Source organism: Fringilla coelebs, assembly GCF_963513975.1.
Source record: "Fringilla coelebs genome assembly, chromosome: 18".
NCBI lineage: Eukaryota > Metazoa > Chordata > Aves > Passeriformes > Fringillidae > Fringilla > Fringilla coelebs.
This window is the reverse complement of record NC_140044.1, coordinates 5,958,710-5,985,988: the sequence shown is the minus strand read 5'-3', so window position 1 is coordinate 5,985,988 and position 27,279 is coordinate 5,958,710. Positions and strand designations below refer to the sequence as shown.

At 46.5% G+C, this 27,279-nt stretch overlaps 1 protein-coding gene across 4 annotated transcripts in view; it reads right to left on the bottom strand.

The window, feature by feature from the left end:
- Window positions 1-535: 535 nt before the first annotated feature.
- COL20A1 (collagen type XX alpha 1 chain) overlaps window positions 536-27,279 on the bottom strand; it is a 51,526-nt gene continuing 24,782 nt past the window's right edge. For 3 of the 4 annotated variants that reach the window (XM_084217902.1, XM_084217905.1, XM_084217903.1), the window contains 22 exons: window positions 24,910-25,052; window positions 24,216-24,345; window positions 23,667-23,723; window positions 20,677-20,715; window positions 18,815-18,953; window positions 16,502-16,644; window positions 16,050-16,159; window positions 15,206-15,364; window positions 13,203-13,280; window positions 12,500-12,586; window positions 10,324-10,377; window positions 9,442-9,537; window positions 8,880-8,933; window positions 8,480-8,533; window positions 8,117-8,170; window positions 6,682-6,753; window positions 5,959-5,994; window positions 4,611-4,677; window positions 3,620-3,808; window positions 2,240-2,317; window positions 1,272-1,427; window positions 536-796 (listed from right to left, as the gene is read on the bottom strand). In XM_084217902.1, the coding sequence (XP_084074028.1) occupies window positions 783-796; window positions 1,272-1,427; window positions 2,240-2,317; window positions 3,620-3,808; window positions 4,611-4,677; window positions 5,959-5,994; window positions 6,682-6,753; window positions 8,117-8,170; window positions 8,480-8,533; window positions 8,880-8,933; window positions 9,442-9,537; window positions 10,324-10,377; window positions 12,500-12,586; window positions 13,203-13,280; window positions 15,206-15,364; window positions 16,050-16,159; window positions 16,502-16,644; window positions 18,815-18,953; window positions 20,677-20,715; window positions 23,667-23,723; window positions 24,216-24,345; window positions 24,910-25,052 (2,009 nt within the window). In that variant the 3' untranslated portion in view covers window positions 536-782. The remainder of the gene's footprint in view (window positions 797-1,271; window positions 1,428-2,239; window positions 2,318-3,619; window positions 3,809-4,610; window positions 4,678-5,958; window positions 5,995-6,681; window positions 6,754-8,116; window positions 8,171-8,479; window positions 8,534-8,879; window positions 8,934-9,441; window positions 9,538-10,323; window positions 10,378-12,499; window positions 12,587-13,202; window positions 13,281-15,205; window positions 15,365-16,049; window positions 16,160-16,501; window positions 16,645-18,814; window positions 18,954-20,676; window positions 20,716-23,666; window positions 23,724-24,215; window positions 24,346-24,909; window positions 25,053-27,279) is intronic. The other variant, XM_084217904.1, reaches the window with a different exon arrangement.

The following is a 27,279-nucleotide window of genomic DNA, read 5'->3' as shown; positions in this document are numbered from 1 at the left end:
GGTGTAACACAACAATTACCTCCATGTTATATGGGTAAAAGCCAGACTCAGAGCTGTTCAATATTCCACCTGATAAAATGCAAAGTAGCTACTCAGCCTGCAGGAGGGAGACATGGAAAAGGCAGCAGGTTAATCCAGCTCCTCTCAGCGCAGGGTTGTGACTCGTGTAAGGCTTTGCCTGAGTTACCAAGCCCCAGGGGAGCTGAACAGTGGTTTGTCACATCCCAGTGAGGTGATCTCTGGCTGCAATGTTTGTGTACAAAACACCCCAGCAAGGAAACAATCAGCATTCTGCCAAAAACAGAAAAAGCCAAGATGGTGCTAGACTTTGTTACCTTGGCAGCCAACAGAAAATGCAGCTGTGCTCCAGTGGATTTGCTTCTTTGGTTATGAGGTGCTGCTTTTCTCTGTGTTGGGGACACAGAACAACAACTGACAATAAGAAACCACAAGCAGACAAATGGGCAGAAATTATCTGTTATTTCTGAGCATTTCAATACAGTATTTCTTTTTCTTACAAGTCTGTCAGCCTGAGTATCCAGCTGTGCCTTTTTCTTGCTGTGGGATGTGAGTTTGAGCACTGCAGTTGTGCAGACAGACAGCTCAGCCAGACACAGGCTGTGCCTGTGGAGTTTGATTGACTTGTCCATACAGAAATGATGGGGCATTAAAAAAACATAACACATCTGCTATTTGGGTTGCTGCTTCTTTTGGAGTTGTGGAGTTTTCTTCCAGAGATTTCCAGGGAAAAGCAATGTCTTCAGCTGCCTCCGCCCCAGCCATCAGGGGACAAAATCTGTGTGTGGAAAGGATGAGGCCACTGAGCAAATGAATAAATCAGTGTCAGGGTCTGAGAAGGAATGGCAAAGAATTAATCCCTTTCCCTTGTAAACCTTTTGTTCCGTGCCAGTGAATTTCTTCATCACCCAGGCCTTTGTCCCACTGAGCCCCACGAAATGCAAATGTGAGAATTGTGCCTCTCTCCATCCCCCATGGAAACATTGCTGGGGCACGAAGAACTGATCCCCCATGATCCCTCCCCACCTGCTTGACTAGTGCTGCATTATGTGTTAATCCATGAAGGATAGCTGAGGAGCAGCCTGTGGAGCTGGCTTTTATTCACATGGATTGCACGGGACTGCTCTGCAGAGGAGGCTTTGCAGGACTGATGGTGCCTGAAAGACCAACAGAGGTCTCTGCCTGGCTCAAGAGAAGTAACCAGAGACCAGCCATAAAATCATCGCTTTTGTACTGACCTAGTCAGGACTTACCTCTTCTGTCAGCCTCATAACATCCAGAGACATCGCAGCCCCCTGGCTGCCCAGGCTGCCCAGGCTGCCCTCTGACACCAGGGAAACCTGGAGGACCAGCATTCCCAGGGAAACCCTTGGCACCTGGTTTCCCCTGCACAACTTCTCCTGGTGGGCCTGCAGGAGGAGAAGCACAGAAAGCTGCAGCACATCTGCTTTAGCAGTGTAATACCTCTGCTGTATTTTCCTCCATCCTACATGGCAGGTAATTTTCTGAGCATAGTTTCCTCATTTTGGTGGATAAACAGGACCTGCCTGTTGAAAAACTTGTTCTGAATCCCAGAACCTGAATCCCAGTATTCTTGACCTTAAGGGTGCACAGCTTGGCTAAAAATGGAGCGTGGTTATGGGAACCCCAAATCCTACATGTTAATGCAGAGAATCACCTTAATCCCAGGATCCATCCCAGAGTCACTGGGGTTTGTGTCTTTATATCTCAACTGTAGACAATTAAATGCAGAGGAATGTGTTTGACCACACTCTTTTGACAGTGCCTGGTTTGTTATGCCAGTGGCAAACTTCCCACAGGTCCCAAGTAGCAGGGATCAGGGTGGAGGAGTACAACAAATCCTCACAGATTACTCACAACCCTTATGTTCCACGAGCTGAATTTTCAGAGCTTCTGTCCCCCAAGCATCTGATCTTGCATGCAAAAAGGCAGCAAAACTAAAACTCCCTGGATGTGTCTCATGTCCTCAAAACACATCATCCCCTGGGAATGGGTACCAGAGGGAAGAAGCTGCCTGGAGTAATCTCTTGAATTTTAGCAGAGAGGAAACCACTGAGGATGCTGCCAACAGGGCTGTGGTGGGAAGGTGAGTCCAACCCCACCACAGAGGTCCTTCAGCTGGATGATGCTTTGAATCTGAGAGCTGGTGGCCATCACATGGCCTGGCTGGATCAATAGACAGAAGTTGGGGTCACTCTACCTGTTCTGCCTCTGGGTCCTTGGCTCCCTTCCTCACTGGCTCCAGACATCCCTTTCTCTCCTTTGGGCCCTGGGGCACCTATTCACAGATAAGAGATAAGTGTTGCTTCACTATATGTTGAATTTCACCCTGAATTGAGGCTGCTGCAGTCTCTCCATGAGTCAAAGAAAAGTCACAACCCTAGGCAACACTGAGAAACATCCATTTGCTTTCATTCAGTCTGGGCACCCCCTCTTGCTCTGACCCGCAGGGCGCCGATTCCTTTGATCCAAGCAGCACAGATTTGCAGCCCAATAGGGGTGGGAATCAACATTTTTCACAGAGAAATTCATAGCAAGAGTGTTACTGCACCAGCCTGAGGGTCAGGTCCACCTCTGTGCTCTTCATGTGGATCAAAAAAATCACAAAGCTGAGCTGTCTTTTTTGACCAGGTGCTGGTTAGCCAAGCTTGATATTTTCCTGTTAAATTACTTGTGAAACTAGTACCTTTCAGAGAAAACAGGTACATTTTGACAAAATATGATTTTTCATTGTTTTACGATGAAAATATTTTGATCAACCATGTCCTTCAGGTGGTTTTTCACTAAGATCCATCTTCTGCCCTCTCCTGCTTGACAGGCTGGAAAAATCTGTTGTTACTCCCTTCTCTCTGAAGTGACATTTTGATGAGCTCTGCAGATACCAGCCAAGACTGACTACTGCAGGAGGAAGGAGTTAAACAGAACATTTCCAGTTACTCCAAGGTGTTAGGACACTGCTGAAACCAATGTTTTTCTTTTTATTTTGACAGACAATTACTTGAACCACAAACATTGTCTGGGAATCCAAGCAAATATCTTCCCACCTTTCACTCCTTCATGTGCAATAACTGAGGCCACTTCTGAGATCATACGAATCTATTTCTTTAGTTATGTCTGAGTCTTTCATGGTGAAACTACTGATCCAGAAACTTACTCCCCTTTAAAGATTGCTTCAGCTGTCTCATGCCTTCCATCAGTGTTTTCCAATGCTCCTCATTTCTGCCCAGAGCTGATCTGTTCTACCACCATGTCTTCACCCAAATGACTGCTTTTCCGTAGAAAAAGCCTCCCACCCCCTAAAATTAAACTCTCCATCCCCTCAAACCTACAAATGGTGCTAAACTGGCCTTTCCTTACACTCAAAGCTTAAAAATAGAGTGGGCTGCATCTGGCTTCTCCCTACTTGTTGAGATTTATAATTTGCGTGTCTCTTCCTAGAAAGGAGAAGTTCAAAAGGAAAACAGCAATGAAATGAGACAATATCATGGATTATCTATACAGTACTGCTTGAGGCACTGAGATGTTTAGTTAAAGTATCAAAGATGCAGTGAAAAGTGCATATGAACACTTCTGTCCATACCTCTCTCTCCTGGATACCCATCTTTGCCTGGCTGTCCAGGGCTCCCATTTTCTCCTCTTTCTCCACTGTTCCCAGGTGGGCCTGGAGGACCTGGTGGTCCTGGTTCTCCTGGTTTTAACCTTTCCTCCCAAATGGGAACTGGCTTCCTTGCATGTTCATGTATGAATGAATCAAATTTCAACACATGAGCTGAGGAAGCAAGAGAGAAAATAAACATTTCCTTGGCTGGGAAATTCAGAAGGGAGATAAAAATCAAAGGATTTTGTCTAGAAAGGTACTTAGAATGATCAGCTAGTGCTAAAAAACTGTCAGTCCAAACTGAGAAAGGCAGAAGATGAAGATGGGCAGCTGAGTGATGACTTTGCTGCCTGACCTTGGACAAGGCAATGCTTCTCTCTGCACATCACAGCACAGGAGCTTTACAAAACTGCCTCGTCTCAGGAGGAATCAGCACATATTGCTGAAAGAATAATTTCTCTCAAATTAGCTTCAAGCTCTTCCATTTAAGAAATAAAGGAGGCTTTGCAAAACACCAGAGGGTTTTGCAAATAAATGTTTTGCAGGTCTTTTCTGTGCTAATGCCACCTGATAAAGCCAAAGTAGCGCTTGGAGCCTGAGATGGGACATTTGCTGGTGGTGGAGCTGCTGGGACCACTACAGCTTCAGGCTGTCTCTCCTCTGGTTTTCCACTTCTGGGGAGTCATAGGATCATAGAATCACAGACTGGTTTGTTGGAAGGCACCTTGAATCCCATCCTGTTCCATGCCCTGCCATGGGCAGGGATACCTTCCACTATATCCAAGCCCCATCCAACCTGGCCTTGGACACTTCCAGGGATGGGGCAGCCACAGCTTCTCTGAGCACCCTGTGCCAGCACCCTCAGAGGCAACAATTTTATATCTAATATTAATGCAATCCTTCAGCTTAAAGCTCTTCCCCCTTGTCCCACCCCCACATGAGCAGACTTGGGAGCTGGGTTGGTTTTACTCACTCTGAATCATCCGCTCACAGGCCTGGCTAACGAGCTGGTAAATGGTGGCCAAAGACTGTGGTTCCCCCTAAAATGAAGCATTTTTAAAAGAAAAATTAAGAAAAAAATGAAGTATTAAAATCTTTTTGAAAGGATCAATCTCATAATGCACGATAGCTTTCAGTCCATTCATTTTCTCAGCTTGAGTTCCAGAGATATTAATTACTGTGAAATGCAGCTCTATTTATTTATCATGAAGCTCTGAAACCAGAAAATTGAAATTGGAAACATCAATAATTGCTTTTCTCCTGCACATCAAAAGGCCCAGACCGAATCTAAATAATTACCAAAAAAGGGAGAGCAAATTTCACCCTCAAATTTTATCAGAAAAGATGCTAAGTCTATAGCTCAGTGTTGTGTGATATGTAAAACATTTAGTATGATCAGATATTACAACTTCCTATCTTTGACTCCATCTTCCATGAATATTGATTCTTACTGCATTTTGAATAAAGCATATATGATGGGCCCTTCAGAAAGCTTTTAGTAAAGTAGGGAAAAGCGATTAAAATGCAAAAACCTGCTTAAGAATAAACACTGACTGTGAAAATTCATACCTAATGCACCTACTTCCAGAACTGTTTATAAAACATACATCTCTGGCTGGATCACAGTGCAGATAATCCAGGCTTAAAAAACTGCTCTGTTCAACACCCAAAGGAGGGGGAAATAGAAAGTTCCAATGTAAAAAAAAGTCTAGAAAAGGAAAAACTGGTGGGATTGGAAGGAGAACGCTCTTAAAAATTATAATTCTGAAGCATTAACTTGAGACAAAAGCACCTCATCCCTGTCTGAAGAAAAATTTGCATGAGTCAGTCTTGGCAATGACTTCTAGAAAGTCATGGCAGTTTGATTTAACCATAAGTCAGGATGAGAAAAACTTGAAAAACTTCTTTTGTCAACAAAATAACCTTCCAAGGTAGTGTGGAGGTCCTGGCTGCCAAGGTCTGTGCTGGGGCACAGACAATGATTATGACAAATGAATCCCCTTTTGCAACACATTAAACCAGAACAAAGTGGAGCCAAGTGGGTTTGGTTTTTCCCTTCTCAGCAAAGAATGGATTTGCATTTGACATTTCTGCTTCATTACTACAAGTGATACTAAGGAGCTCCTGACTGCTGTGGGATTATTTATACCCCAGCAGCCCAGCCTGTGCAGGTGAAAGGAAAGGCAACAAGCAATAGGTACAACCAACACTGGAGAGGTTTGACTCATAATTGTAAGTAAAAGTTGCAATTCAGGTTAGCACACCCACTCTTTTGAGAGTATGATGCACTGACAATGTCACCCAGCACCAGAAAAACTCACTTTCTCTCCTCTTTCTCCTTTGGGACCTGGCAGCCCCTACAGGAAAAAAAAAATAAATAAAGAAGTCTAAGGAAAGGAAGAACAGAAAACAAACAAATAAATTCACTGGGAGTGTGGGTTACATTAGTGGGACCACAATGATTGTTTCTCACACTCTTGTTGTTTCCTTGACCTCATGGCAGAATGTAAGAGCTTTAAGTCCATACTTAAAAGTATGAAGTCATACTCCAACACTTTGTTTTTAAATAAAAAGAGTAATAAATCAGTAACTGGAACAGTGGGATAAGCACCATCCACAGGGATGCAGAAATTTCTCAGCTGCACTATTAGAACAGATTTTCCAACAGGACAGGTGGTTTTTAACATCTGAGAAGAAGAAATACCTGTGACATTTACATCTGTGGTTTCACCTAAAGCCCAAGGCTGGCTGCACCAGCTCAGGAGTGACTTTCAGGCTTTATTCTATAATCTTACACCAGAAATCTGTTTAGATTCTGTGCAGCAGGTGAATCTGCAGAGGGTGAAGGGAGGTGGGATTTGTTGAATGCTTTATCAACAGATCAGTAGCCTGGGCTTTGAATGCCCAGACATCTCCTTAAGAAGGATGAGTGTGAATTTAAACCATTCTTCAGACTCTGAGGCAGAGCTGCTGTGGGAACAGCTCATTCCCACTCAATTATTCCATTAATTTACCTTCTTTGAGACCCAAAGGCAGAAACTTACTGTTGGCCCAACATCACCTGGAGGTCCCTTCTCACCGCTGCTGCCTCGGGTGCCTGTGGCTCCTTGGAAACCCTGCAGACATTACAGATTAACAATGCAGTTATTCCCTAACTTTCTTTTTCTGTTCAAGGGCTCCAGGGACACCCATGGTGGGAGTTTAGGGGACTCAAGCAAGGGAACAGTGGCCTTAAGTTTCCTGTCCAGCCACGAGCCCACTGTTCAAAGCACACCGTGTGTGAGTCATGCTCACATCATTTCCCATCACCGTCTTAATTATGGCCAAGCCAGCAAACTGCAGTGTAGTTTATACCCTACAGGCTTTTGATCCTTCATTATATATTCAGATTTAGACATAGCCTAGAGCACAACCCTCTTCTTCAGCCTCCCAATACCACGTGGTTGTTTTCTTTTTCCTTTAAAACCTGTGCTGGCCACTAATACTTAACAACATCAACAGCAGCTTAGAAAGTGGGAAGTGCCTTCTGTGGTCATCTCCTCTTTGTGAGCTTTCTGTGCCTTTTGGAGCCATAAAGGGAAGGAAAAAAATCAGCCAAAAGCAACTAGCAGAAATATTTTGTTTTAGAATTTTCCAGCCGTTACATTGGAATTCAGTAGATATTAGCAACTTTTCTGAACAGTGAAAATGAGAAAAGTTTTCAAGGCAGCACCAGAACAGCTTGCAGAGCCTGCTCTGGAGGTGACAGTGCTTTCCTCATATTTAAAAAGCTGAGGCTCAATGCTGCCAGCTCCACATATTCCCAAGATGAACAAGTCAAAGTTATGAGCCTAATTCAACCTTGGCTCCTATAAATAACTTAGCACAACCACTGCCAAATTCCTTATAATTCCACAGTGAGACTCAGCTGTGAGATTCAGCTGTGAGAATCAGTAACTTATCAGGTCCACCAGCCATCAACTAACCCCAAATTTGGTCCAATTCCCCAAGTAAAATGAAGTGTTCCTGTGGTGCCTTCCAATTAGGAGCTGTGAATCAACAGATCTTAAAGTTCTGCTACCCTGGGCATGACTGAGTGCAAGCACACCCCTCTACATCCAGCCCTGGCAGAAAATACTGGCAGTGATGTGGGGGGAAACCTTTCACACTGCCTGCATCCTCCAGCTCCTGCTGATTTCAGTCTAACAAACCAAATCCCCTCCAACTCAACCAACAGCTGGAAAACAGTAGCTACAGGAAAGTGAGAACAGCACAATAAGAATCTCCTGGCTGGGATGAAGCTTCCTCAGGTCTTGCCAGAGGAAGCCAAGGATTTTCTTCTTACACTGAGGGTGGCAGGGAAAGGGGGCACCTGCACCATGTGTCAGGTGTTCCCTGTGGGAGCCTGGGAAGGGGGTTTGCCCTGACACTTCCAGGTGAAAGCAAAAAACTCAGCTGAGGAACAGATTTCAGAGTGCATCACTCACAGGGAGTACTCACCCGTGGTCCAGGAGGTCCTGGAGGCCCAGCTGTGCCTTCTAGTCCCCTCACCCCCTGCAAAGCACATCCAGTCATTTACTGACAAGAGGATTCTGAGACCTCATCAGCATTGAGATGCTTTTCCATGTGCTGCTGCTAAAATGGGTAAGAAAAGCATCTGTCGAGCAGCAAGAAGGGCAGTATCTGCACAAATTTGGCCAAACCTGAAATGATCCCATTTTTTTCCCCCCCAATCCATCTGGCTTTGTGAAAAGACCATTCACTTCTGCAGTGAGCGCACTGGGGGATTTGGGTCTCTGCTGGGACGCTCCTAGCAGATTTTTAGGCACCCATGCATAAAACCTCAGGGGTGAGGTGTTTTACCTTTGCACCTTGGAGTCCGTCCCTGCCCGGAGCTCCCTGCACACCAGGAATGCCCTGTAAATCAGAAATGCTGGGTAAAGTCAGCATCTGATTATCCTTGCCCTAATCCATCTTAGAACAGAGGACAGAAGAGAAAGGTCAAAGAAGAGAGAGAGTTATTCATTACACAGAGCAAAGACTGTTACCACAGCTTTAATTCCATCCTATCCAGCTTCCAGATAGGTCTATCTCCCTTACACCAGGTGACTCAGTTTCCTTAGGAAAGTGATGGCATTCCAAAATGACAGACAGTTCCCAAGCAGACAGGAGCAACAACTTTTCAGACTTGCTTAAAGTTACTCAGGAAAAAAAAAATTAAGGGCAAATCTTTGGGACAAGTAGGAGTGGTGTTTACCATTACCTGCATGCCAGGGATTCCAGTGTCTCCTTTCTCTCCTTTAATTCCTGGTGGCCCCTTGGATTTAAACAGAAGCACTCAGTTGGGTGTGTGGCAGAACCCTTGAAGGCAAAGAGCATCCTGCAGCTCAACATGCATGTCCCAGGTTGTTCCTGCTCCCTGCAGTGTTCCAGGGTAATTTACAGCCACAGCATGTTCACAGGGATTCTGCCATCCCAGACATGTGGCAGCCCTTGCCACTACTCCCTGCCAAGCAATGCTGATCACTGGAAAGAGAAATGCCTGAATATTCATAGGATATCCTGAGTTGGAAGGGACCCCACTGGGCTGCTGGAAATAAAAGCCCATTAAGGAGAGTCTGGACAAAAGCAGGATTTGGCCACAATGATTCAGTGCAGAGCCTCGTCAGCACAAACCCACTGATTGTCATCTCTCCCTCTGCAGCTGTTCAGCTCTTGGTGAGGGTGATGTGAGCACATAAATCACAGCACTGACACCCATTTCTGACAGGTTCTAGCTGTGAAGAGTGAGTGACAAAAAAAAGGCAATGGAAGAGGTCACATACCACAGGGCCCTGGACTGTGATTCCTTGGGAGCCTGGAGAGCCTTGCTGGCCACTGGGACCTGCTGGTCCCACTTGTCCAGGGGGGCCTGGCTCACCCTGGAACCAAAGACAAGGAAACAATCATAAGGGAAGGAAGTGGCTGGTGCCTGCTCTCCTCGTGGGCTTCACTGCATGGCCTGGATCAGCACGAGCCATCTACAGGATTCAAGATTAAACTGGAGCACTGAGGGCATCTCCAGTAACCTCAGCTGCCTTTGTATTTTAGGTCCAAGATTTTGGTCCATCTTTCACGAGAGCAGACAGCAAAGCTGCAGAGGGTGCTTTGCAGAGCACAATTCACCTTCCCAAGCAGCTATTCCTGTTATTCAAGGTGGTCAGAGAGCAAAAGGAAATCTTCCTTGGCCCATTTCTGAGGTCTGTGTCCATTCTCATTCCTTCCCCCAGATCCTTCCTCTGCAGCCATGCTGCTTTCCCAGATTTCATCCCAAAAAATGGGACCAGGGCTCTGCTCTGGCACTTGCACCAGGGTTTGCTACAGTCCCCAGGGCTGGGGGACTCAGACCCAGCCACTCCTCATGCCCACCTCAGGGCTGTGCTTCCCTCTCTGCTTCCCTCCTCCCTTTGCTCTGCCCCAGGGCAGTGTCTGGTCAGGAGATCTGGCAGCACAAAGCCTGACCCTGTCACAGCACAGCTGCTCTCAGAGGACATTGCTGACCATGTGGCATTCATTAATTCAGCACAATCACGCTCATCATCTCAATCTCCAAAGCCCAACTGAGCATTTAATTAATAATAAGTGATCCCATCCTCCTCTATGTGTCGTTAAGACTCTGTTTGGGCTCAGCTTGGTGCAGTGAGATAATCTCCAGCCTAAGGACTCACCTTGGGTCCTGGCTCCCCCTGCTCCCCCTGAGGTCCTCTCCTCCCAGGGCTGCCCTGCCAGTGGGACACAAAGAACATCATCACATTTATTGCACTGTAACAGGAGCCTGGGGGACAGAACTCTGTGCACTTCACTGCCCCACACTGAAAAAGGCTTCCTGCCCCACACAGCTCAAAACAAGTGGAGACAGGAAGAAAATTAATTGAGTTGTCCAGGAAATATGGGAAAGGGAAGAACATAACAGCCCAGTCCCTCCATGATCAGCACTGGGAGCACAGCACGTATTCCCAGCAGAGAGGGATGAGGTTTCAACCGATTTAACCTTCCTCCAACTCCCTCTCGGTGGATCCATGCTGAGACATCTCATGTGGACATGGGAACACACTTGAGAGGGAAGAAAAGGGGTGCTCACATCTGCACTCCCTTGGAACTCAGCTGGGTTTTACACTCTCCAGAGAAGTGACATGTGCTGAGATCAGGGACAGACCTGGCTCTGGGAGACCTGGCTTAGCTCTGCCTAACTCTGGGTGGGGAGAAGAAACCAACCTCCTGGCATGACCTCATTTTGTGTGAATTTCTGACATCTTAATGTGAACATTGCTATTCTTGAATCCAAAATAAACCACGTGGATTTGACTTGAGAAGCACAGGCAGGGAACTTTGGGAAAGGTGCTTTCAGAAGGGCCCAGAAACTCATTTCAGAAGCCAGCTGGATCTAGTCGGCCACACTCATTAAGGACAGTGATAAATACAAGGTGGGACAAGTCTTGCTAACTGGAATTTTAAAAATAGCAGTGAGTGCTGTTGTAACTGCAGCAAATTACCAAGGGTTCAGTGGTGTGAGGAGAAGGTTATGTGTCAAAACCCAATTTCCTCTAATGCTTTAAAGAGTCCTGCTCTTTAAGGAGTTGTCTGTGGAGATGCTTAAACCACAGGGCAATGCAAGCTGCTAATTATGCACTTAGGATATTGGAGCAAACTGTGACAGTGGAGTGTGCTGTTAATTAAACTTCCACCAGAATGAGCAAGTAATTACACTGCAATGAGGCACTCCCCCTGCACAGAACTGAACTCACAGTTAAACCACAGGTCAGTGCAGGAGGCGATCTGAGACCGTTTCACTTGAAAAAGGAGGCAAATGTTTCCATTTATGGTTATTTTCCAGGAGAAAAGCACCTGGAGTGGTTGAACCGAGGTGCTCTGGACAGGCTGACTGTTGGGTTGTGCAAATCAAATATTCTTCCCCAGATTTTCAAAAAGAAAAATTTTTTTAACTGCTTCCTAGTGTTTAACAGGAATATTTTCTACTGGGATTTAAGCCCATGACAGCTTTCCTGCATCCATAAGGGACAGGGCAGAATTTATGTCCTTTTTCCTGAGCACACTGCATGTGTAATGGCTGTTTTCTCTTCCCCCCCCCCCCCCATTTCTTCAGGGTTTTCTTGCAAGTGACATTCACTGAACAGAAAGGGAGCTTTGGGGACAGACAGGATAGCAAAGTCTCCCCTTTCTCTTCACACTGTCCACCCACACAAGGCTCCAATTTAACATAGGATCCAGACAGGAAGATTTTTTTGGTGAGTTGTTTTTTCCTTAAATTTACAGAGAGTTCCAGAGCCTCCAATCCATGAAATCTCTGCAGACACTGAGGGTGACCTGTCCTCCTCTCCTAAGAGGATTAATGTGGAACCAGGCACTGCTCAGCCTGTTCCCAGCTGCAGCTGTTGCACTGCCAGCTCTCCATCTCCCCACTTCATCACCATCCAAAATCCAAAGGGAAACTCTCAGCCTTGCCCTGGAAAAGCTCCTTGAGTTAGGATGAGAGGAAATGGCCTCAAGTTGCACCAGGGGAGGTTTAGATCAGACATGAGGATAAAACTTCACCAAAGGTGTTCTCAAGCCCTGGTGCAGGCTGCTCAGGGCAGGGATGGAGTCACCATTTCTGCAGGGATTTAAAAGTGTAGATGTGGCTCTTGGGGACATGGTTTAGAGCTGGGTTTGGCAGCCCTGATTAACGGGTGGACTCAATGATCTTTAGGATCTTTTCCAACCTGAACAATTCTGTGATTCTAAAACCCTACAGAGCCCCAGGAGTGTTACCCACATGCCCAACATGCCACAAAAAAGGAAGCAAGAGCAGCACCTGCAATGCACTGGGTGGGAGGGTGGACTTACAGGGGGCCCTGGGGGTCCTGGCAAGCCTGGGCGCCCCGAAGTGCAAGAACAGGCAGGAGCCAAGGTAGGGCAGGTGTCCTCATCCCTCTGAAATGAAATCAAGCAAAAACCAGTCATGAGCAGCTGCACAGCAAGAGCAGGATGGATCACAAGTACAACACTCAGTGCTTCAAAATTCAATCTTTTACTTGAATTAAAGCAGAAATTTTTTTTCTACTCCACTGAGAGATTTTTGTGAGCAATTGAGTGCTTTATTTTTTCTGTTGAATAACAAATGTAGATTAAAAAAACTATGAACCAGCCCTGCCTGCAATGTGCAAAACACATATTGGAAGATAATTTTCTCTTTTTTCATATACACCCCATATAGCAGCTGTCTGTGTTGAGAAGTGAAAGGAAGAGTGGGGGATGTTGTGCCTCGGGGCTCAGGTGGCAGCAAAGCTCTAGGACTGCCAGGGCTCCTGGATGAGCTCGTGACAGGAAAAATATGCACTGCACCAGGACTGGAAGTTTTCACTCTTTTTGAAGCAAACATAGTTTTGTTTGCTTCACCAAGAAACACAGTGATATCATTCCCAAGAGGAAAAAAATGCTTTCCCTCTTAAGTCTATCAAAATAATTTTCAGTGTCACTTCAGCACCACGGACTTGTCCCACCCGCCCTAACTTGCTGTCAATGAGCAGAGCAGTGCCCCTTGCCTTACCAGTGCAGGGAGATCACAGCATCTGTCCTGCTCTGCCCCCACACTGCTGCACAGGAGCTGCAGAGACTGCAGCTGGAGCTGGGGGGAAAAAAAGAGAGTTTGATAAGAAAGCAGCATTGACTTCCACCATCCATCACCAAATCCTATGAAGTTCAAGTGATAAAAAAAATCTTCAGGGATGATTTGGCAGGACTCATCTGTGTGATCCCAATTATAGCTGTACCCCAAAAAAGCCACAACATGAGAACTACCCCCAGACTGAGTGTTCCACAAGTCCTCAGGTCTGTGTCTTGCTGAGCGAGTCAACAAAGCAGCTTCCATCACATCTGCAATTTGCTCACAGCCCTGCAATAGCAGCAGGCTCTCAACTAATTGGGCTTCAGCACCCCCAGAATGTGAGAGCAAACTTTGATTTGCTCCCCTTGGGGGCATGGGGAGAAGAGTAAATGTGGCAGCAGCATTTCCCAGGGCAGGGATGTGATCCCCTCCCCAGAAACCCCAACCAGTCTCTCACTGCCTCCCTCGCAACAGCCACATCTTCCCATTCTGATTAACAAAAAAGCACACTCTGCACAAAGCCAAACAAAATAATGAGGCAGAGATTAATTTTTCTTGCCTTGACACCATTTCTCATCTTTTTTTTTTTTCTTTTCTTTCACTTCATGCATTTAACAAGGAGAGAGCTGCACAGCCCAGGGAGGGTTACGGGTACAGATGAGCCCTGCAGATCAAGTGGCATTTAAAGATTTCTTAAATTAAATAAGGTTCCATGATAACCAATAATGAGGCACTCTGTCTTCTCAAGGACAGCAGAGCTGTGGAAGATGTGAAATGTTGCTGTGCTTGAAAGGCAGTGGGAGTAGGGATGGCACAAGGCTGTTTATTATTTGGCCAGATCTGTCTAGCTGAGCTGCCAGGAGAGAGAATTTGGGAGGGACAAGAAAGCACAGATTCCTGCCTTGATGGCCACAGATTTTGATCAAATTACCAGAGAATTTATTTAGGAAACAAGTAAATACTGATTGAACACACTGTCCCCTGGTTTGTTCAGCAGCAGACCCCATTTCTTACAGGCAATTCCACTTTTTTCTGGGTGTATCCCAGAACTCTGCCTCTCAGTTTGCAATCGGAGAAGCACATGGGACAAAGTGTTTTTACAGTGCTGCTTTGAGGCCAGGGGAGTTACAAATCACCTGATGAGCCATTTCCCCCCGGACTTCTAGATCTAAAAGCAGGGCCAAGGAGCAAGATCTTGACATCCGTGGCGAATGATTTCCTACAGCCCCACTGGACCCTTGTGAGTGATGAACTTGCCCCTGACTCTGCACATAGTTAACACTCCTGCTTTGGGGAGTAAGAATGGAACACACAGACAGAAGAAGGGTGGTTTTGCCCTGAGGACTGTGCACAGGCCAGGACACCGAGTCCACATCCCCTTTTCCTGTCTCCTTGCAGGGAGCAGCTCCCTGCAGAGTTGAGTGAGGACACACCCGCGGGCCAGCACTCACTGCTGGGTTGGGGTTTCTTTTTCCCAAGTAGCAGCTGTTAAAGAGCCTCTCTACTGGAGATTATTTTCCCCTCATTTGTATTCAGATAGACAAATCCAAACACACTGGAGACTGAGGCACACCCAGCTCTGCTGCCTCCAGCCACCAGCATTTCCCAACATCTCTCTGTGTGGGCTGATGTGCCCAAATTTCCTTACAGAAGCAATTCCCAAGCCCTCCTGTCTGCTTCAGCATCCCAGTGCAGGAACCGTGCTGCCCCAACCCCGGGGGATGCAGCCAGCAGAAGCCTCCTCTGGGACAACTCCTGCTGCCACCCCTCTATCACAGTCCCCACACCAAGGCAGGAGGAACAGAAACGCTCTCCCAGCGCTGGGAAAGCTCATTAAAGCCCCAGGGAGCATCCCAGCAGCGTGGGGAGGAGCTCAGATGAGGGTGATGTGGCACTCCTGGCCATTGCCACCCCGGCCAGCTGCAGCAGCACGTCCCAGGACTCACGGGCACGGAGCCGCTCCGGGGCCCTCGGGTGCGGGTCACTTTTCCCAGCATGATGAAGCCAGCAGTGGAGATGCTGCCCAGGGTGTTGAGGGGCTTCTCTGCTGTTTTCTTACAGTCCACATAGAGCTTGACCTTGGAGTGGCTCACAGCCACGTGCACCTGGGCAGCAGGAGGACAAAACCATGTTGGAGATCCGTGGTGGGATGAGGGGGTCTCCTACTGACAGCAACACTTTCTGCCCCATCCACAGCCTGCTGCTGGCACGGGTGGGGTGTTTTTAGTGAGTGAATGGATGGAAGGGGCTCAGGAATAAGTTTTAGTATGGCTTTCCCCTGTTGATCCCCTCACCTCTCCTTGGGAGAAGCCTTGCTGGAGGTAAGTGATGAACCTGCCCACAGATACCCACAGAAAGAGCTCATTGCTCATTTGGGTGCAATCCCTTTGCTAGGAGGACATGTATAACCAAATCCCCACCCTATTATGAGTGATGAAGTGTCTTTCTCACAAGGCTGGATTCCCTTTTCCTTTCACCCAGAAATAAATGGTTACCAAAATTCTAAATAAAAAAAATTATTTCAACATTTTTCCTGATCATAAAGATCTTAAAAACACCTCAGTTTTTGGAGTATGGGGGAAAAGGGAAAAATCAATATGTGGAAATCATATTTCGATCATGAGATCCACCTGAAATCTCTACAATTATGAATTTCAGCATATCTAAGAGGTTGGCCACTTCTCTGGCAATCAGGATGCAAAGCATTTGGATGATCACCCCTCAGTATGAACTATACTCCTTGACCAGAGTGAGATCATGAGCCACGTTTCTCCCTCTCTTGTTAAGGACCTTATGAAAGCTCCCATAGAATATCTTCTTCACTTCCTGCTCGTCAAAGGAGACTTCCTGTAAATCAGCCTTGTAGTCATGATTGAAATAGGTCAAGGATTTCTTACTAGCTGCAGGGAAAATAGGACAAATAACAGCTTAGAAATTGATTTCACACATACATACAGTAGTAAATAATTAGCCTTAAACACAGTGGAAGATTTCCTATGTTATCAAGAAGCACTTCTAAGCAATGGAAAAAAATAAAGAATATACTACAAGCAGAATAAAAATAAAAACATGTCTTTCAATTGCACTGGGCAGTGATTTAAACACGAGGCTGGCAGCCACGACGAAGCTTCCCAAAAAACTGCTGCTGAGTCAGGAAACCATCAAAACATTCCAAGTGAGTCCTGCTGCTTGCAAGATGCATGGAAGCACCCGAATTGAATGTATTCAGCAAGAGATCTTACGGTCCAGGTTAACACCCAGGAGGGGCTGGAAGTCCTCATCCGTGACCTGCCAGATGGCAAAGGGCTCCTTGGGCGTGTCGGGCAGCAGGCGCAGCAGGACGACGATGGTGTGCTCGGGAGGGATGGCAAACTGGTGGACATCACTGCAACGACACAAGGCAAGGGAACATCAGTGATTTCAGCCCCCAGAAACATCCTGCAGCTTCATTCCTGCATTTGCTGGGCAGGGGTGGCTGGCTAAGAATCACAGAGTTCACAGAATGACCGGGTTGGAAGAGACCTTCAAGATCACTGAGTCCAACCCGTTCCCTAACACCTCAACTCAACCCTGGCACCCAGTGCCACATCCAGGCTTTGTTAAACACACCCAGGGATGGTGACTCCACCACCTCCCTGGGCATAACATTCCTTCATCACCCTTCCTGTAAAAAACTTTTTCCTAATATCCAGCCTATATTCCCTTGGTGCAGCCTGAGACTGTGACCTCTCGTTCTGTCTGAGAAAGAGCCCAACCCCAGCTGAGCACAGCCACCTTTCAGGAGCTGTGCAGACTTATGAGGTCACTCCTGAGCCTCCTTTTCTCCAGGCTGAACACCCCCAGCTCCCTCAGTGGTTCTTCTGAGGGTTTGTGTTCCCAGCCCCTCACCAGCCTCCTTGCCCTCCCCTAGACGTGCTCCAGCATCTCAACGTCCTTCCTGAGGGGCCAGAACTGGACTGGCTTTGCTCCCAGGAGATGATGGTGGTATGAACAGAAAGAGCCCGGACCTGCTGTGCCTGGACAACTCTGTGGTGAGTGATGAACCCTCGTGGGGCTTCTCCTGGTGCCTGGGGGATGCTCAGCTGGAGCAGCTGGTGTCAATCCATCACTGCCAGAACTGCCTCAGGGAGTGCCAAGCCACAGCGAGTGCAGCCTCAATGAGATGAGATGAGAGCTCAGTGGAGGCTTAAAAAATATCCCTGCCTGGTTCCAAAGCACTCCCCCAGGTCTCCTCTTCAAGGAGGAGGAATGGTTTCCATATATCACGGAGTAAATCTTTGAACCCTGGCACAAAACTCTTGGCTTAGGGATGTGGTTTAGTGGCAGACCTGGCAGCATTGGGGTAATGGTTGGACTCAGCAATTCTTCCAGCCTAAATGATTCTATTGTCTAAATCAGTGTAAATGCCCTTCAGGGATAAGCACTGAGCCCACAGAAAAAGCCCCCTCTGTGTCCCCACATTCCAGCTGCAGGATTTAGGCTCAGCAGCAGTGAGAAGATACAAGGCAATAAGGGGAGGTCAAATTGGTTTTGCCTGAAACACGCCTGTTATCTGAAACAGGACACATGGGCACGGCATAAACACAGCCCATCAGGCATCTTTTCAGGACTGATTCATAAATAATACATAAATAATACAAGTTTTTTCTTTCTCTCTCAGTTTCTGAAGGGGTGGTGTCCTTGGAAAGGCATCTATAAGAGCTGAACAAAAGGATTTGCCCATCATTTCCTGAGTATTTAGACCAGAGGGTTCTCTGAATCTCCCCCACTCTGTTTACTCTAAGAAGCTTTGCCTCTTTAACTAAGATTAAGCGGAGTCAGTGGCTCAGTAATTAGGCTTTAAACAAAGTAGCAATGAATGTCAGGAGTCAGATCACTCCTGATTCATAATCATAAAAAAGGAATGAGGTCACAGGAGCTGCCTGGCTTGCTTGGGACCCTGTGGAGAAGCTTCATATGCAACGGAATGAGGTCAAGCCACAAGCCAGAGCTAATGGTTATTCCCTCTCATCAGTGCAGCCCAGGCTGCAGAGAGCAGCTACGAGAGTGATATTTTCTAAAGCAAAGATCTCTCTCCAAACCAGAGATATTTGGGAGAAGGGATTGAAGATGAAAATGTGACCTCAAACTGCCATCCCTGAAATGTAGGTGGCTGTGGACAGAATGCCTAAAGACTGGTGCAGTGTCCATACGTGACATGATCCTCATGTCCATCACAGCAACTAAAAAGCTGGAAAAAAGAGATTTTGTAGAAACCAAAAGCAGCACTGTGAAAACGTTTGGCTGTACTAATGTAGAATCAATACTGTTGTGTCTCCCTAATTTCTACATGACAACTCATCTTGAGGAAAGTCAGGGGTTTATTTATTAATACATTTAGTAAAAACCCTCTGGTTATTTTTTCAATCTACCAATGGTTTGATTTAGCTCATCATATTTATCATTTCATTTGGAAATTGCCAGCAGGGCTGCACCCTTCCTCCCCAAAATGACCTTCCTTTGCTGAGAACACAGCATGAGGCTGAGGATGGCAAGAGCCAGAGCTCTGCTCCCACCTGGTCCTCTGGGTGAGCTGAATGTCCCTGAACAGCGTGAAGGTGCGGGAGCCACTGAATACAAAGGGCTCCATGGCCACGCCCTTAATGGAGGAATATTCCTTCTCTACCAAGCCAAAAACTTCCATCATATCAAATCCTGGAACAGAGGAGAACAGAGGAATCAGTGGTTAGACAGCAGTGCAAAAGAAGCGTGTTTGAAGAGCAGGTGGAATTAGCACAGAGACAGCAACTGGAGAAAATTCCCTGCATGACACAACATCAGCTCGAGTGTACCCCTCAAATGGCAGCCAAGGAAAAGAAGATTGTGTGCACATTTCTTGTAATCTCATCCTCTTGAAGGAGAGTGGGCAAAAGATGGAGGCTTTCACAACTGTGTTTTCAAATCTTCAGGATGAAAAAAGCCCCAATGAGAAAGATGTTACTCCAATGATTTCTTCCTTTCAACTACACACAAAGTATTATCTTCAAAAGGCATGGAATCAGTCCAGTAATTGCTAGCAGGGAGAGAAAATGATTTCTACTCTGAAATGGCTTATGTGTAAGAGACAGGGAAAAAAAAACTTTAAATACAAACTTTTCCATTTCTCTCTATTTTCAGGAGACACCCATGGCTGACCTGCCTTGTGTGGGCTACAGAGATTCTCCTCTGACACCTCTGACATCCCCTCTGGCTCATGCAGCTTCATCTCTCTCCCCCAGCTCATCATTAAAGCTCCAAGTAATTTTCATTTCAGTTTTCTCTTCAGTAAGACAAGATCTCACTGTTTGGGTTCTGTTCGAGTTTGTCTGCGTTTGCAGCGCTGGGATGAAGGAGATGGTTCCTCCTTGAGCAAATGGAAGGGCTTCATTTCAGTGGGGTGCTTTCAGTCTGGATTCCCTCACCCCTTCACCATTCACAATCTTCTGCAGTTTCTTGGCTTGAGTTTTTATTTTGCCTGGGGGTTGGCCCAGGGTGCTTTTATTTCATTCTTTTTTCATATCCCAGCAGTACAAGGGAGTTTGCCAAAATAAATGACCTACTTGAGGGCCATTTATCTCTGGTATGGAGCTTCTGACACTGAGACTCCCTTTAAAATGCACAGGAAGAGAAGGTTTGAGTCCCAATTAAAAACATATTGAAATATAATCCCATTATTATCACAGAGTCATGGAATCATAGAACAGCTTGAGTTGAAAGGGACCTTAAAGATCATCCAGCTCCATGGGCAGGGATGTTACCTGCAAGATCAGCTTGCTCAGGGCCACATCCAGCCTGGCCTTGGGCAAGGTGAAGTGACTCAACCACAGAGCAGCCAGACCTGAGAACTGCAGCCAGTCCCTCAGCTCTCCTGTCACTCAGAGCTCTGGGAAGGAGGTGATGCCCCTTTCCAAGCAGAACTCACTGCTTTCTCAGGAAGCAACACCTGCCACAAACCCAACAGCATGAATAGCTATCGCGGCACAGGCAGGAGAAAGGGGAGATTCCTGCCCCCAAAATCCGTGCAGCCTGAGTGCAGAGAGCTCCTCTGGCTCTGGAGGATGCACAGGGGTGCCAGGGACTGACTGGCAGGTTTGGAGTTTGATAGTCTGAGGAGCCTTTGTGAGATTGGAGTTCAAATCCTCCTGGAATTCAAGGGCTGTTTGAAGCTTCGCCTCCTTAAGGCTGGTGAAAATCCTGATGTTAAGCACTAACAACTCAGGTGCTGCAAAATATTCTTCTACCTGATAAAAGACATGTTCCAATTTTGGTTCTCACACTTCTCCCCTTTTCCTTGGGACATTTCCCCCACACTCAGCTCTTGCATATGTCTTCAAATCAAGACCAGGCAGTGTTTTCAGTCACGGCCCAGCAGCACCAGGGCTTGGATCTGCTACTGTACCTCTGATGGAACCTTCTGTGGAGGTGATGGTGGGGCAGGCTGTGAGAACAGAACAAAAGGGGAAAACTGTTAGAGGGAAAAAAACTAGCTGGGAATTATGGAAGCAAAATGAACACAGTTCCTTTAGACAGAGCAAAGGAAAAACATAGCAAAACTTAGAATATCCTGCAGCTCCATTCGGAGCTTGGAATTTAACCTTGTTTATATATATATGAAGAAGGAGAGAATTGATTTTTATGCAGACATAAAAGTTGTTTCCTGGCTTGCCTATCAGCAAAGTAAAAATAGCATCTTTCATCATCAAACATCTCCATGATCACTTTCTTTTGACTAACTCAGCTGGCACCTGATGATATGCAATACAAGAGAGCATCATTTTGGCAAGTTTTTTTTTTTTAAAGAGACATCAAAACATCTATTTTTCTTTTAACTGTGCCTTAGTAGTGTGGTAAAATAAAGATATATGCCGTTTCAAATTTTGTACCTGCAATTAAAAATACACACAGCAAAAAAAAAAATGTATCTCAACTTGAGAGTCTGGCTCTTGATTTCTTTCAGAAAACAAAGAGTTTTGAAAATTTTTGCAGTTTGTCTTTCAGAAATCCTCTTGATGAATCCTTTGAGATGCCACAGGATAAAAAGCAAGACCAGAGAAGAGATGGGGATGTGAAGCTGGATCAAGAGGCACCAGGGCTATGAGCACTCTGTTCAAAGGCTCAGGTAAAGGGGTGTTTTAGAAAACAGCTCATGAATGCTGTTTTCAATCTTCTGCTGCCACGTAAATCCCAGGCCATGGGTGCCAGATGGAGCTGGGACAAAGGGAAGGCTTGATGCAAGATGACAAATGTCCCTGAAAATCAAGGACACTTGACAGGATGGGCTGTCTCACAAGGGGCTTACTCATTCATCAGGATAATAGAATCTAAGAGATCATTGTACTGAGGCTGCAGCATAGCCTTGCCTTTCTTGCATCAATGCCATTTCCTACCTCAGCAGCAGCCCAGCTTTTGTGAAATGTGTAAGGCATTCAAAGGAGGTGACTTGCTTGCCCCAAAGACCTGAGATTCCTAAGCCTGTAAGAGTTTCAATGCCATTCCTCATGGTGAAGAAAGGGCACCCAAACCTATGACTCTGATGGCCACAGGACCACCAAAGCCAGGATTTAAACCACAAAGACTTACAGGGTGCTGTGACCTCTGTTGCTCCAACTGATGCCTAATTTTTTATATACCATAATTCCTGTAGAACTGGGTGCAAAACTGTGCATGGGATCTATGGAAATCCATTAAAAAATCAGCTTCTGAAGCTTGAGCCTTGCAATGCTGAGCCTGACCAGCCCTTGCATGCAGGATCTCCAACCTATGTACTGCTCTTCCCTTCTCCTTCCAGAAACCAACTTTTCTCAATCTTAGAGAATGGGTTGGGTTGGAAGGGACCTTAAAGCTCATCCTGTTCCACCATTGTCATGGGCAGGGACACCTTCCACTCTCCCAGGCTGCTCCAAGCCCCATCCAACCTGGCCTTGGACACTTCCAGGGATCCAGGGGCAGCCACAGCTGCTCTGGGCACCCTGTGCCAGGGCCTCAGCACCCTCACAGGGAAGAACTTCTTCCTGACATCTAATCCAAACCTGCTCTTTGTCAGCTTGAAGTCATCCCCCCTTGTTCTATCACTGTTCACACCTACCACTCCACACCTTGGGAAAAGTCCCTCTCCAGCTCTGTCAGAACTGAAGCACAGTGAATGAAAAAAAACCCAACAACAACAACAAAAAAAAAGATCCTAAACCAAGCTGTAAACTTGTCCATTTTCCAGGTATCTGACTTTCTTGTTTGGGAGTCATTGGGCTCATTCTGACCCTTGCCTGGGCCCCAGAGTCCCTCTTGCTTCCATCCCTGGCAATTCTCCCCTCCTTCCCAGCTGGCAGCGCTGGGATTGCTCACAGCTCTTTGATCAGGCAATGCTCAGCTTGTGGGAAGCCTCTCAGAGTCAGGGCAAGGATCCCTGACACTGGCAGTTTCACTTCTGCTTTGAAGATTTTTCCCTAGAATTTCCAGCCTAAGATTCCTGCTGTCTTGTTATTTCCTTTGGTTTTTGTTTTTCTCCCCAAATCCCAGCCTAATGCAGTTATTCACTGTTCAATGAACATTCACTCCTGCAACATCAGATCATTTCTCTCAATAATTTGGTTATATATCAATATTGGAGCCTTTATTGCACATCCAACTGTTTCCCCAGCATTGTTACATATTGTCTCTCCTTCTTCAAAACAAAGGTACTTTATAAAACATAAAGAATTTAGTATTTTTTTCATTGTCTTTTCAGTTCTCATAGCCAAACAGCTATATTAAATTCTACAAGGTGACTCATCAGCCCTTTGAGAGGTTGTTTTCTGCTTGAAAGTTCACAGAACTTTTCCACTGTGATCTGAACACCTCAATAACACTTGAAAACTTAATCTGCTATGTCCTTTGTTGGCTACAAACTAATTTTTTTTTTTACATCTAAGCTGCCTCATTCTTCAATCTTGACTTCACTCAATAAATTTTAAAACTGAAATTTTGCTTGGAATAGTTTCAAATAGTGCCAGCAGTGCCACAATATCTGCATTGTGATATTTACTTATTAAAAACTTTTTATAAACCCATTAATTCAACATTTCTCACTAATCCATTTCATAGTTTGCTTTCTATCAGCTATGAGAGCATATGCTCATTAAATTTAATAAGGGACTTTACAGGGAATTTTAATTTAAAACATGTCACACTTCCCTGCACTACATTTTGGTCAAGTTGTGCAGAAATCCTCTAAAATACCGTTGGTCTCTTTACTGAGCCTGGTGTTAAGAAGTTTTGTGGTTTCTGGTTGTCCTTGGGTTGTCCCCAAGGGCATCTGCCAAGAGCTGACCCTTCCTGCTGCTCTGCAGAGCCCACCCTGCTCTGAATTAAAACCAACCCCAGCAAAGCAGGGCTTCAGAGGAGATGATTTACCCTCTGCTTTAGGTGGGATGAATCCACGGATGGAAGGCAATTTAGACAGCACTGGAGCTGGAAGAGAAAGCAACCATAGAATCAGAAAGTTGGAAAGGACCTTAAAGACCACCAAGTCCAACCTTTGACCAAAAACCTCCTCGCCCACTCAGCCCCATCAGGAAGGGCCACATCTGCTCAGGGTTTAACACTTCCAGGGAGGGAGGCTCTAAACGCTCCCTGGGGAGATTTTCAAATGCTGAACCACTCTTTCAGTGAGGAAATGTTTCCTGGTATCTGATCTGAAGCTCTCCTGGCCCACCTTGAGGCCGTGCCTGAGCTCTGTTATCCAAGATTGTGATGCCAGGCTCGAAACCCAAAGGACCGCCAGCCCTTCGCTCGTCCCAGAATTGTCAATAACTCACAGGAGTACAGAAATTGGGGCAGGATTTTCCCTTTTTAAGGCTAATATCCTATTGCTGAGCAAAACCCTGGCTGCAGGCAGTGTCCCAGCAGAGGAGGCAGCTGGAGGGCTGTGCAGGAGTTGCCCCCTCCAGCTGGCCCCCGTACCTGTCCGGCCCGTGGTGGAGGTGCTCTCACTCTCTCCCGTGTAGTGGATGGCAGAAATGGTCACCTTGTAGGCTCGATCAGGCAGCAGGGACTGCAGGGTCACACTGCTGCTCTTGCCTGGAGCCATGATCTGCAACGGGGGGAAAAATGATCCCAGTGATTGGGGCTCTCATTGCAGCTCTCACAGCCTGGAGTTAGGTGGGGCTGGCTCCTGGGTGTGAGGCTCAGAGCAGCATTCCTGCTCAGCTCAGCCCAGGAAGCCTGGCTGTGTGTTGCTGCTGGACTAGCAATGGCCAGAGGAAAAGCATTTTCCCGTATAAAGGCCCCAGTATTCCCCATGGAAATGCAGCAGTAGTGCCTTATAACAGGATTATCAGGCTGTTTAAGTAGGGAATCTTTTAAAATAATTATATTTAACCTCCCTAAGCCAGAGAGGCAGTAGGTTTATCCCCCACCCCTCTGCTTCCAAGAATTCCCTCCCCAGTTCAGGGAGCAGAGAAAGCTGTATTATTAGTGGCTTTGATGGAGAATAATAACTTAATTACAAAAGAGCCTCAGAGTTCTGTTCACAAAGCAACACATCAGCAAGAAGAGATTTGGTTTTGAGCCCTGATTTCCTAAACCTGACAGGAGTGAGCAGAGTTCCTCTGGTCCCATTGTCCCCCTGTGCCCCAGAAAGGAGCTGGACACTCACAGTTTGCTGGGCAGCAGCATCAGAAACGGGGCTGTAGGTGATTTTGTAGTGCTGGATGCGGCCATCAGGAGGGGTCCAGTGCACCTGGAGGCTGCTGGGGGTCTCGTGGCCGATGAAGAGGTTGGTGGGTGGGCTCCGGGAATCTGTGACAGGGGTGGAAGGTGAGCAGCACAGGAAGCAGGGAGAGCTCTCTGTAAATGGAGCCAGCAGTGTTTGCTTCCAGGCCCTTTTCTGAACACCTCAGGGCTTTGCTGTGCAGGTAACCAACACCCAGGGCAGCCACAAGCACCCAGGCAAGAGGGGAAAAAAATTCTGGAAGGATAAGGATTGCACAGCTACAGCACACCACAACTGAAACATTCAGCACTTCCAAGCCTAGGACATGGGAAAAATTCTTGCAAAGGTGAGAGAGTCCTGGAATCACAAGGCAACAAGATCCATTGTACACATCATGAACAAACACCAAGGCTGCTTGAACTGGAACTGAATTTCATCAATCTGGACAAACAGCTTTACTGGCAATTAAACTTGGATCACGCATCAGAGTTAATCCATCACCATTTCTAATACTTTTCAGCTTTTTCTGTTTTAAAATTACTCTAAAAAAAATCCCAGAGCATCCAGCACACCAGAGTTCTGTCTAGAGCTTCTGACATCAACACCCACAGCCCTGGAATGGGTCACACACAGTGCCTGAGCTACTCCCTCTTCTCTGGCCCTGTCCTAGGATGGCTGGATGGATTCCAAACAGGTGATGGGCTGAGCCAGACAACCAGAAAGGAGTTTGCCAGAGACCATAGCTGAGCAATTTTTAATTACATAAATGCATTTCTTTCCCTGGGGTCCTGCTGTGCAGCAAACTGGATCTGACGACAGAGGCTCTTCTGCTGGAGGGATTTCTCTGAGCAGAGGTTGAGGGAGGAAGGGAAAGGCAGAGGGGGCTAAATCAGGTCAAAAAGAGGCTCCAGAACATGGGGTCGTCTGCTCCTGGGGCATTTCCAAGTATAAAATCATGTGTCTGTCCTTGAACTCATGCTGGTGTGAAGACATAGAAGTTTTGGGCAGAAAAAAAGAAGAATTTATTCAGAAGACATGAAAAATGATGGGTGAGCCCTAAAGACAGTCAAAGAAACACACTAAGGTGATGAGGTTTTTATTCTGCACTTTTCCTGTAAGGATGTTCTGCCCACCCAGCAAAGCCTGGGGTGACCTTAAAGCACAGGTTGAGTGAAGATCATTTCCACCTTCATTGATCCTCCTTCCCTTTATTTTTAATGAAATGAGCTTACTTTTACTGAGGCTGAACTGAGATTGCAGCAGCTGAATCAGGCTGGAGGTGTTGCTGTGCACCACCACGAGGTAAAGCAGAGAAGAAAACAAGAATAAAGTCACTTCAGCAGCACTTTTATCAGTCAGTGATGTATCTTTGCTGCTTGCACTGGCTATTTCCTTCACCTGAGGTAAGGGGAGACTGCTGAAGAGAACTTTAAAGGGAGAGTTAGGGGAAGTCTTTAGAGCCAGGTTTATTCTGGAAAGCCCTGGGGCATGGCAGAGTTTGATGGCATGGATCTGACAGACAGGGGACAGGCCAGCTCCCAAATCTGCCCTGGAGGATAGAAGCATCCCTGCCAGCAGCATCTGTGTCTTTGTTTGCCTCTTCAACCCCTGCTCCTCCACAGGAGCAATCCCTGTGTGCCCTCAGGTCTGCCCAGCACCACAGGCACACAAATACTCAAATAGGAATAAAACCCTGGGCTCCACTCCATCCAAACGCTCACCTGCAATGATCATTATGTATTAACTACAAGCCATGTGTTTCCCTGTCATGGGTTTAAGCTTCATTCCCACATGTCAATCTCTTTTATTTGCCATGCATACTCTCTTAGGAGCAGTGCATCCTCAGTGAGGAGCTGGATAAAGAGATTTCCCCACAGCTTAGCTGGAGGAGCAGGGCACACAGGCACTCTGTAAAACATTTCAGCAGCAGCCCCCATCCGCACTGCCCTCTCCTTGTCCTTCAGGACCATCAAGGGGCTCTTTTCTTTTGCTCAAGTTCTTTATCCCCAGCCTAGATGAAAGAACTTTCCCTCAGTACAAAAGAAGGTCCCTGTCTGATTCTCAGCAGGACCAAAGCCACCCCTTCCAGCATTTTCCAAGGATCACCATTCAGCAGCACCTCCCCGTCCCAGCAGATTCCTGCAGGAAATCATCTGCACTCCCTGCGCTCGCTGGGAAGGTTTGTGTTTGAAGTACCACTAAAGATGTTTATTAGTGTGACAAGTGAACACTGTGAAAGCCTTTGGTCAAGGATAAGGAGACTTTGCTGCACTTGCCAATTTATACAACAGACTAAAGGAGAGCTCAGCTCAG